The 11283-nt window shown below is 51.6% G+C and overlaps 1 protein-coding gene across 3 annotated transcripts; it reads right to left on the minus strand.

Moving 5' to 3' along the window:
• Positions 1–129: 129 nt before the first annotated feature.
• On the minus strand, positions 130–3977 carry Phox2a (paired like homeobox 2A). 3 transcript variants are annotated; one of them, XM_077798032.1, is made up of 6 exons: positions 3761–3977; positions 1486–1677; positions 887–919; positions 845–851; positions 677–692; positions 130–603 (listed from the first exon to the last, which is right to left on the minus strand). In XM_077798032.1, exons 1-6 carry the CDS (start codon positions 3975–3977, stop codon positions 130–132), a joined length of 939 nt encoding a protein of 312 aa, XP_077654158.1. The 3 variants fall into 3 exon arrangements, with proteins under 3 accessions (XP_077654158.1, XP_026256880.1, XP_077654160.1); XM_026401095.2 differs by lacking the exons at positions 677–692; positions 845–851; positions 887–919 and having other exon boundaries at positions 130–579; positions 1490–1677; XM_077798034.1 differs by lacking the exons at positions 677–692; positions 845–851; positions 887–919 and having other exon boundaries at positions 1490–1677.
• Between the last annotated feature and the right edge of the window lie 7306 nt (positions 3978–11283).

The following is an 11283-nucleotide window of genomic DNA, read 5'->3' on the forward strand; positions in this document are numbered from 1 at the left end:
TGGGGAGGGCACATCTAGGGGGTCAGACACTGTAGGGGAGTGGGGACAGGATAGGGAGGGTCTCCGTTGGGTCCCGGAGGGGCAAGGGTTGCCGCTGGGGGCAGGCTCGGAGCCTCCAAAGACCCGCGGCTAGAAGAGATTGGTCTTCAGGGCGGGGCCGGGTTTCCGGTGAAAAGAGGACAGAACTCCCGAGAAGGGCCCAGGCCCGGGCTCCGCCGGCTGCCAGGCTTTGAGTAGCTCAGCCGCTCCCGCGCCAGGCCCGCCGCCCCCACCGCCCGCCACGCCCGCCCACAACGCTCCTTTAAGCGGCTGGGGTCCCGGCCCCGGCCCCGGCCCGGAGCCCAACGCAGTGGGCAGGGGGCTGGGGCTCAGGCGTGGGCTGGCCAAGCTGGGCGCCGGCGGTGGTGGCAGCGACGCGGTGCTGTCGGGCGTGGGGCTGCACGTGGACTCCTTGGAGTCGTCGTCCTCCGAGGAGCAGCGCGCCTCGCCCTTCTTGGCGCCCGTTGCGCCTGCAGCGCCCTTGGCGCTGGCCGCTCGCTCCTGTTTTCGGAACTTGGCCCGGCGGTTCTGGAACCAGACCTGTAGGCACAGGGGCCAGTTAGCCTGGACGTCGTAGAGCACACCAGGTCAGCCCCCGACCGCAAAACGCAGGTGAGACATTGGTGGAAAGAGAGACCTCGGCCAAGAAAGGTCTGACCGGATTATTTACCAAGTCAGGGAGATCCACAGCCTTCCTAGCGTTGGCCTCTCGACCCTCCACCCGTCCCCCGTCGTTTTCTCCACTCTCTTCTCCACTTGCCCCATCCTCCAGATCCTTGGGTTTTTGCCCTTCGGATATGCTCACCCGCGGACTCCGCTGCCTCCCAGTATTCTTGGTCTCCTGGACCGGGCTCTGCCTTCACTCTCCTCACCCTGAGCCCTGCCTCCCAATTCCCTCTTAGGAAGGTGGACATTCCGTCTGGAGCGTCCTAGGGCCGTGAAAAGCGGGTTGGGACGCTAGGGAAACCTTTTGTTCAGACCCTCCAGTCAAAACCGGCCAGAGGAACATCTGCACACAGGATTTGTAAGCCCTGGCCCGGCTCTCTTCTGCCCTGCACCAGCCCCAAGCTCAGTATTTCACACTGGGGAGGACACCTGGAACTGCTGACTGGTCTGCCCCGGCTCCTCCACGGGTTCTCCTTCTACCCTCTCGCAGCATGCATCCTGGCTTCTAAAAATTCTGAACCTTCAGCCATAGATAGGGCTGAGACTGAGGGGAAAACGAAGGCAAAGCAACATGGGGTTAAACAGCTCCTGTTTCTCAAGAGCCTCCAAGTCTTGGCCCCTCTGCCCTCCCTGGATACCCAACCACACCCAGGCAGTACCCTGGTCACTGGCCCTAGATCCTTGCTTCCAGGCTGCGGTTATCCTTGGCCCCTAAGGGTTCAATACTAATCTCCCGCACTCCCTCCACAAGAACACGCGCGCACACACACGTGCATATACGCACCTGCACACGAGCCTCAGTAAGATCGATCTTGAGCGCCAGCTCCTCGCGCGTGTAAATGTCGGGGTAGTGGGTCTCGGCGAAGACGCGCTCCAACTCCTTGAGCTGCGCGCTAGTGAACGTGGTGCGGATGCGCCGCTGCTTGCGCTTCTCGTGCAGGCCGGACGGCTCCGGGAAGAACTTGTAGGGCACTGCGGGTGTGTGCAGGAGGGCAGGGGCAACGAGGGTGTAGGGGGGCGGTGAGAGGCCAAGCTCAGTCCTGCCCTAGAAGGAATCCTGCCACCGCCCCCGGCCCTAGTCTGTCCCCTCGGTTTCATCCTTGTAATCTCGGGTCAAGTGTCCCTATTGGTCGATGGAGGTGGGGGGTGAAGAGGAACTCAGATCAAGGACACCTGGGGTTCAAGAGCTGCTTGGAACCAAACCAGAATTCCTTCCTCCAGTCAAGGCCCATCGACCTGTCAGTTAGATCTGGACACCATTTCACTCCTCTCTGACCCTTCCAACAGTGTATCAGTGTATCTGTTTCTCAGCTGGTCGGCTTCTCTGACTTCAAGTTCTTCTCTGTCCACACTGGCCCTGGATATCTGGCAGCTCTCTGCTTTCTGGGACTCCCCACTAGCCAGTCTTGGGCCTTGACTCTGTCACTGAGACTCTCCTGCCAGGTCTACTTCACTCTGATACTGGCGCTCTTCTGTGTACAGATTTGGTTTCTTCTATCCCTCAAACCCATCTCTCCCGTTCGTTCCAGGGTTCATTTCCTTAGCCCTGCCTCACTCACATCTTTGGTCTCCATTCTTCTCCAGGTATCCCCCTCTCTTCTTCCTCATCTTCATCCTCCTCCATGGGAAACCCTCAACTTTCCCCTTTTGTGACACTCTTCTGTACCCATTAAAAAGGGTGATTATTTTTTTCCACTCAAGTTCCTCTATCTTTGCTGTTCTTCCTCACAGTCTCTGTGTCCCATATTCCCTAAATCCTGTCTCCCTCACTCTTTCTATACTCCATCCCAGTCTCTACTGCCCCATAGACAGTATCTCTGCATCCCTGACTCCAACTCTGGTTTAGTTCTCTATATATTCCTGGGGGTCCCCAATCTCCATTTTTGTTCCATTTCTCCCGGTCCCCATTTTCCCTAATCCTTATCTCCAACACCCCATTCCCATCCCCATCTTTGTCATCTCTGTTTCCAATCCCTTTTGGTCTGTCTCCCACAATTCCTGATACCATCCCCTGGTTCTTATCTCCATCTCCAATCATCCCCAATCTCCCCATTTATGTTCTCATCTCTCTATGCCTAATCCCCATTGTCCCAGTCTCAGATCTTCATCTTTCTGGAGCCCATCTGCCCATTTCCTGTCCTCATCATCCCGATCATCCTCATCTGGCCCACTGTACCAATCTCCCCATCCTCGTTCTAGTCTCTGATGGCATCTCCTTGGTTCTTATTTTCCCCAATCCTGGTACTTATTCACCCCTGCCTCAGGCTCCAGTCTTCTATTTGGGTCCCTGGTGGTCTTCCCAGGAGGCAAAAAAATAAGACTGGGTGGGGCAGGCTGGGACTCTAACTGAAAAAATAGGAATGTCTGGAAAGCTCAGTGAGGTTGAGGGTTCAGAGAGAGATTGGATCAAAGGGCTTGGGAGTGCAGGAGGGGCTCCTGGGGTTCTGTAGGACTCTAGCTGGGAGAATCTGGGGTGGGGGAGAGGGGAAATAAAAGTGGCTTAATGACCCCCCCCCCGTTTGTGGCTAGGGGAATAGATTTTGGTGATGCAGAATGTCTGGGCCAGAGCAGGATGGGTCTAAGAGAGGGCAGGAGGAATCTGATGGTGCTATGGCTCTAGGAAGATTCCTATCTGGACAGCTAGCTGCCTCAGGAGTCCTTGTTGGGGGTCGCGCAACACCGTGGGGCAGGGGTGATAAAGATGGGGATCTGAGCGGACTGAACTGGGAGCCTCTTACAGGGATACAGTGGATGGAGACGTTTGGTGGTCAGCTTTTGCAGGTGGGGAGGGGAGGGCCTGGTAAGGGGCACGGAGCTATTTCTTTGATCCGAAGAGATTTGGCAGCGAGGAAGAGGACCGAGAGGGGCGTTAGGGTGGGGTTCATCCCTGCCGAGAGGAACCTGGTATTACTGAGGGTCTCACGGGGCGTTGGAGGGTCTGTCCAGGGCAGGGAAGGGGAAGTCTGTGGGAGGCAGTGGCATTTGCTTGACGAGTAGGTCATGGACTGCGGGTTCTTCAGGATTTGGAGAAAGGGTTGGGTCGGGCTGAGCTCACCTGCCGAGTAGGGCGCGGGCTGGTGGTCGCGTAGGGCGCCAAGCGCGCAGTTGGAGGAGCCGAGCGCGGGGCAAGGTGGCCCCGCTGTGGGGAAGGCAGGCCGCAAGGGGCTGTACTGGAAGCCGCCAGGCTGGCTGCAGGCGCCGAAGTCGCCGTAGGCGGACGCCTCCATGGCCGCCACGCACGAGTCGTACGAATTGAGGTAGGAGTAGTCCATGGACCCGGAGGGGGCGGGGGCGGGGGCCGGGCCGGGTCGGGGTCGGGGTCCCGGGCCAGGTGGAGGTCGGGATGGAGGTTCGAGCGCCAGACGCCAAGGACTGGAGGCCGGCTCTGGGAACTCAAAGCCCGCCCGCCCCGTCGCGGCCGCACTCTGCCCGGGTGCAACGCAAGTGCAGCTGGCGGGTCCGCGCGCCTTTTAACGCGCAGGACCCCGCGGAGGGGGCGGGGCGGGGCGAGCTCCGCGGGGCGGGGCCTGGGCATCCCAGACCCCGCCCCTATTTACCCCGACCCCCACCCCAAAGAGTCTCTGCAGCCTCTTAGGACTCCAGAGGTGCCGGGTGGGGCTGCATGGGACCCCATCACCAGAGTCCCCATCCTGTCCCAATCCGGCCCAGACCTTCGGTCTCTACACATCGTGCCAAGTCAGGGGGTACCGACCTCTTTCCTGGGCCTCCCCACCTGCGGCCCTGCAGAAGCAGGGGAGGCAGGCCCTGCGGCCTCAGTGTGAAGAAGTTAATTCAATTCGCCTCAATAACCGAGTTAGTCAGATCTGGCCGGCCCCTCAGTCCCGCCCCCAGCGCGGTCCCATCCCGGCGGGAACTGCGGAGGCTGCCCCGAAGGGGGGATGGAGGCAAGGACGGGAAAGAGATGGAGCCTGGGACGCGGACGGGGAGGGATGAGGGTAAAGAGAGGAGGCAGAGACGCAGACCGGGAGAGAAAGGGGCAGGAACCATGACAGAGACAGGGGACAGAGAGACAGATAGAGGTATCCAGATGGAGATAAGATTGAAACATACAAGAGAAAGGTAGGGCTGGAGATGGGGACAGGCAGAGACAGAGACCGAGACTAGAATGCGGGGCGGGGGGGGGGGGAGAGGAGACGGGAAAGAGTGAGACCAGCACAGAGATAGAGAATGGTTAGGGATAAGACCTAGACGGCGAGGCGACCGGATTGCGGTGGAGAGCGGGAGAGAGATGAGGCAAAACAGGGACAGTCCTAGAGAGACAGACGCAAACAGAGGGATGGTCTCAAGAGCTACAAGGCCAGGGACAGACTGGCGGAGTAACAGAGACTGAGAGGCGGAGAGAAAAAGCCTCCAGAGAGCTGAGACCTCCGAGCTGGAGCGCCGAGGAGGCCGAGGCATTTTGATGGAGGCGCTGCCGGGCTGCCCTTCGCGGGGCTGAGGAGGGGGGAAGGTCTTGGGCCGAGTTCTCTGCCCGACTTTTTCGCCACCCGAAGGCTGCACGAACCTGCACCATCAGGGCCCAGCCTGCCTCTCCCTCCCGGTTTCTTCAGCTCGGTCCCCCTCCCCGCGCTGCACCGCCTGGTGTGACCTCTGGGTTCGGGGTGTGTGTATGATGGATGTCTGGCTGAGGGAGTGACCCAGTGACCCCTTTCCTCTCCTTCAGTCTCTCACCCCTGTTTTCCAGAGGCCCCTTTCTTCTCCAGCAAGACCTAGTAGACTCTTTCTGTCCCTGGCCACGGCATCCTTCCATGGATTGTCACCAGCTCCCGGTGCTATGGGATAACCTACACAGAATCTTTACCAGGAAAATGAGCTGCTGCCTCTACGGCCCACCTGAGGGATGAACTGAGCTATTTCCCTGCTCAGCCCCCAGCTTTTTACGCCTGAACCTTCGCAGGTGCTGCAGATGGCAGGTCTGAAACCCAAGGAGAAGACAAAAGAGGGGCATGTTCTGGTTATAGCCAAAGCCCTTGGGGATTGGGAGAAGGAGTCCTGAAATTTCTTCCCTAATTTGACCAGCACAGTGGGGAGGACATCTCTCTTCAGGTCATTCTTTTCCTGGCTACCCATTCTTTGCTTCACACAAGGACCACCCCATCCCCAGTTCCTGTAAGTACTCCATGTTAGAGGGATTTCTTTGAGGGGTTTTCTCTACCTTAACTTTCTTTCTTTTTTCTTTTCTGCTGTACTGGGAATTGACCAGGGCTTTGCTCATGTTGGCAAGAGCTCTACTGCTGAGCTACACCGCCAGCGGTTTTTATTTTATTTTATTTTGATTCAGGATTTTGCAAGGTTGCCCAGGCTGACCTCAAACTTACTATCATCCTGCTTCAACCTCCCATCTTAACGCTTTTCATTATATAGTTCAATGTTGTTGAATACATCTATCAAGTTGTGCTATAATCACCACCATTTGTCTCCATAACTCTTTACATCTTTTTAAATCCAAACTCTATACTAATTAAACAATAACTCTCTGGTTTCCTTCCCTCAATTCTTGGCAGTTACCATTCTACCTTTTGTCCCTATAATTTTGACTACTCTAAGTATCTCCTATAAAGAGGCATCACACAGTATTTGTCTTTTTATGTGTACCTTATTTCACTGAGTATCTTTGAAATCCATCCATGTTGTAGCATATGTCAGAATTTCCTTCCTTTTTAAGGTTGAATATTCTACTGTATGTATAAATCTCCTTTTCCTTATCCAGTCATCCATTGATGGGCACTTAGTTGCTTCCATAGTTCAACTACTGTGAATACTGGGTTAGGGGTGTGCTATGAACGTGGGTGCACAGTATCTTTTGAGGACTCTGCTTTCAGTTCTTTTGGATATATACCTGGAAGAAGAGTTGCTGGATCATATGGTAATTCTACAGTATTTTTATTTTTTTGAGGAAATGCTGTACTGCTTTGAACAGCATAGCATTTTACATTCCCATTTTACAGTGCATGAGGGTTCCATTTTTTCTACATCCCTGCCAGTGCTTGTTATTTTCTGTATTTCTCCAATTACTGTTTCAGGTCTAAACTTGTAGTAGTTGAGCCTTGACAGCTCAACTGCTTCAGTGAGTCCTCCCCACTAGTGTGTGAGGTGTTTCCCTCCCTTTGGACATATTTCCAGGAAGCTCAAGGGATCTCAGAGTTTGGAAATTGAATACAGCTACTACTCTCCTAGACCCTCCCATGGCTCTCTATTGACCTCATGATCAAATCCAAGCTCTCACTCTGACCCACAATATCCTCAATGCCAGCACTCCAGCCTGTCTCCTCCCCTCACCTTGGCTTTCTTCGAAGCATTCATAATTAATCTTTTGTGGTTGTTCACAGATGTTTTCTCTGGGTAGAAAGTTTACCCCACTCTCTGCATCCCCCCCAAAGTACCCAATTTATTTATCCATTGTTTTCACTTGAACATCACTGTTGTTTGGGGGCCTTTCCTGATGTTCCTAGCCTAGGCTGAGTATCCCTTCTGGGTTCCACAGTGCCTCCCCCCCACCTTAATATCTTTGTTTTATTTATTTATTTTTATGTGGTGCTGAGGATAGAACCTAGTGCCTCTACATGCTAGGCAAGCGCTCTACCACTGACCTCAGCCCCTCCCTCTCCTTTGGCTACTCAAGTTTCCTTGTTGAATTGTTTGCAATAAAGTGCAAGTTCTTAGAGCAGAACTGGGTCCTTTTGTTGTCATGTTCTCTCCAGCCCAGGATGCCTAGCACATCCTGGATCTTCCCGTATCTGTTTGTTGTGTGTCAATTAGACTAACCTGAAATCTTTGTGTGGAAGAGTCCTGCCCTTGCTTCTCCAGAAGGAGTCCTCACTCCCACACTCTCTAAAGAGGGATTATCCTCCTCTCTTAATTCTTCTATTTCCTAGGAACAGGAACCTCCTCCCTCCTTGGTCAACCTCTGTCTGGAAGAAAGTCCTCCCTCACTGGAGGAATTTGCCCCATCTTGCTTCCCCCAGTAAGAGCAACTGAAAGTTGCAGGATAAGCAAAGATATGAGGGGAGGCAAAGAGGTCCAGTGCTGTTTAAGCTCTTGGTTCCAGCTGTCTCAGAGACTACCATCCAGCCCTGTCATTTTACAGTTTTGTTCTTGAGCCAATAAATTCCCTTTTGTCTAAATTGCTTTTATTTGGGCTTCTAACACTTGCAACCAAGAGTTTCGAGCAGTCCAATCCCCAAAAGCTTGGCATCTCTAGAGGTAATCAAACAAATCGTACTGATAAGAAGTTTCACTGCAAAATGCCTGTTATATAGTCAGCTGGGCAGGAACAGGCCTTCTTATGCCTCAGGACTAGGGGTTGGGAGTTTCTTTCTCTGCAGGCAGCCATTTGCTTCAGCTGGTTGGCATAGAGCTGAAGAGCCTTCCAAGAAAGAACCTTGGGTTCAGACCTATGCAGAAGGGCTTTTAGATGGTGGAAGTGGGGGGATCAAACTGCATGTATGTGTGTGTGTGTGAGAGAGGGAGAGAGAGAGAGAGAGAGAGAGAGAGAGAGAGAGAGAGAGAGAGAGGGAGAGAGATTGGGACAAGCAGGGTGGCTTTGTGAGAATTCATTATAAAAGGAGATAGGCACAGTGGATGGCTTCTTCAAGGACTTTATACCAGAGAGGCTGGTGGTTGAAAGTTTAATGTGGGGAGTTCATCCTGCCTGAGACCTCACCCCACATATATATGTGTAGTCCTGGAATGAAATGTAGAATGTAGTCGCAGCAATCTTACATAGAAACCTCCTTGCTGACCAGTATCCTCCCTTCCATGAGTGGTGATGAATGATCTGACTGTTGGGTCCAGCTCCAGGTCTGTCCTGATGAGCTGGGTGAGTTAGGGCGAATTACTCAACTTCTTTGTCCCTCAGTTTTCTCATCTGTAGAATGGTTTATCTTAATGATTAGATGAATTAAAACATATGAAGTGTTTGGCTAGGTACATAGCAAACATTTAGTAAATTAATTTCTAACCCCACCCCTCCCCACCTCCACCCCTCCTCCCTCTTACCAAATGACTGAGCACCAAGTCACTGACAGCCCAGACCAGATTCTGGGCAGATTGTTACACTTGAAGGTGTCCTCCATACACAGACCCCTATCTTTGCACCACAGCAAAGATTTCAGAAGCTATTGGGCCCCTACAGAATTATTCGGGAAACCCCTTCATTTTTGCAGAAGAGTCTGAGGCCCACAGAGGAGTCCTATAGGAAAAGTACAAGTGAGGACGGTGCGAGGAGTCTCCCAGAGCGCCCAGCCTACACAAAGGAGCCTGGTGTGTGCACAGTGGGGACTGCCCTAATCTTCTGCTCTGTTCCCAGTTCTGACTAACCTGGGAAGAGGATGAGGAAGGCTCTGTGCCCTGGAGAGCTCTTTCAGGCTGTGGTCATTCAGAGAGTAGTAGCCCAGGGATTCCCAGGAACCACCTTAGTCCTACTTTCACAAGCGGAGATCTTCTGACCCCGGAGTGCTCCAGTTCATTCCTTGTCCGTCCTTCTGCCCTGGGAGGGTGGGGAGAGCATGGAGCAATGGCTCCTCCCCACCATCAAAATGTATCTTCTCCCCTCAGAAGCATCATAATTGTACAATTATTATTAGAAGCCAAACTTGATCAGACATCCCAGTCTAGACTCTAGTGAGTTATGGAGCTTATCAATCAGTGAAAAGTTCATGCATGGTCTGGTCTTGTGATGGACTAGAATTCCTTTCTTCTCATTATCTACCAACTCCATAGGTAAGCTTCTTCCAAATCCTTGTTTTCCTTCTGCGACTGCCTGGTCCGAGGAGGGTTGGAGGCAAATATATTTAATGAACGCTTTCCCAACCTCAGCTCCCTATTTGTCCCTCTGTCACGAGGACATCTCTTGTCTACCATTCTCTTCTCCTACCAGTAACTAAGGCCACTCAACCATCCACTTATTTCCAGTTTTGGTTTTAGCTTCTAAGCATTAGGTCTTTTTAGGGCCCCAAATAGCCAGCCCTCAGGGATCCCTGAAGAATGAAAAAAAAATCCTAATCCTATTCTACAAATATTTTAAGTGTCTGACCCACAATGCACCCACATGGGGCATTAGACACATGGGGAGAAATTAATCTGGTATGCTTTTCTTTAAGATCTCCCAGTCTGGACTGTGGGCACACACATGGGCCTTTATCTATAGAGGGCAGGATTTTGCCTTATAATTTTTTAATTACGTAAAAGAATGTCACACAGAAGGTTGTTGGACTCTTTTAAAAAGGTGGGGAGGAGAGGTTTGATCTGAGCATGCCATACATTGGCAAGCTATTCAGGTTATTGGCCAAGAGACCTACCTAAGGGCGGCCATAGTGGACATCTATGATGTGGGCATCTCAACACAACTTTCTTTTTGGGAACTGTCCCCTTTATCCATATGGCTACCCAGGGGACCATTGGTCTTACATAATCCTGCCCTCATTTATAATTGGCCCAGGTGTGGGTCCTGTCCAAAGATGGGTCAACAGAACCCTTTCTTGCCATTTTTTTTTGTTATTTGATTTTAAAAAGTCTCCCCACCACCACCCAATGGTAAAATCTATATCTGTAAAGCTCAGAAATTGTTTGCAACAAAGATTCCATCATGAGGAGAAGGAAGGTGGTCTCCAGTGAAGAAAGAAGAAGAAAAAATTTGAAGGAAAAGAAAAAAGAGAATCATGTTTGAATTTAAGTCATAGTTCCAGTTATTCTTGAGATATCTTTACTCTTTTTTCAAATTAGTTGTTCAGCCCTCTTATTGGATATTATTACTCAACACATTCTTCTTTATGTTTAATCTAGTTCAAGTTGGATTTCTGCCACTTCCAGACAAAGGAATCCAAATAAAAAATTGGTACAGGTGTATAGTGATGCAGATGGCAGAACCTAAAATATGGAACTGGCCCTGTTGATGTCGAGGATGGGATGTAGTGACAATCCCTCCGTGGGCTGATAATGAAGCCCCTAGGAAAACAACTGCATGTTGTTCTTTAGAACTTGATGTCCACTTCCCTCTCCCCTCCTGTCCTGTGATTATAGCTTTTAAAGATTAAGGTGGAAAATTGTAAAATATTGGAGTGCATTATCTTTTTATTTTATTTTTGAACCGGGGATTGAAGTCAGGGACACTTCACCACTGAGCCACATTCCCTGCCCTTTTTATATTTTATTTTGAGACAGGTTCTTGCTGAGTTGCTTAGGGTCTCACTAAGTTGCTGAGACTGGCTTTGAATTTGTGATCCTCCTGCCTCGGCCTCCCCAGCCACTGGGATTACAGGCGTGCATCACTGTGCCCAGTTTGGAGTACATTATCTTCATTTGGCAGCTTCAGGAGAGTGCTTCAGTAGAGGGACAAGCAAATGAGGAGTAGAGTAGCAGGACAAATTGTAGCTATGGTAAGGAAGCCTCCACCCAGGTTTCCAATCTTAGGTTGCAACAGGAGGTTAATCATGTGCTCTGCAGACTGGCTACAAATTCCCTGCCACACCCTAGAGTGATTGCATTGACTAGGAAATGGTGATATTTACCAAGAGAAATGGGGATAACTGGGAATATCTAGAAGAATTAGGGAAGTGT

This window comes from Urocitellus parryii, chromosome 4 (genome assembly GCF_045843805.1).
Source record: "Urocitellus parryii isolate mUroPar1 chromosome 4, mUroPar1.hap1, whole genome shotgun sequence".
In the NCBI taxonomy this organism is placed as follows: Eukaryota; Metazoa; Chordata; class Mammalia; order Rodentia; family Sciuridae; genus Urocitellus; species Urocitellus parryii.

What these genes read in the sequence shown, in the direction of transcription:
- Phox2a (XM_077798032.1), bottom strand. Translation starts at nt 3,977, where the DNA reads ATGGACTACTCCTACCTCAATTCGTACGACTCGTGCGTGGCGGCCATG. An exon ending in GCCCGCGCCCTACTCGGCAG is followed by an intron (nt 1,678 to 3,760) that starts GTGAGCTCAGCC and finishes ACACACCCGCAG; the next exon opens with TGCCCTACAAGTTCTTCCCG. An exon ending in TGAGGCTCGTGTGCAGGTGC is followed by an intron (nt 920 to 1,485) that starts GTATATGCACGT and finishes ATTGGGAGGCAG; the next exon opens with GGCTCAGGGTGAGGAGAGTG.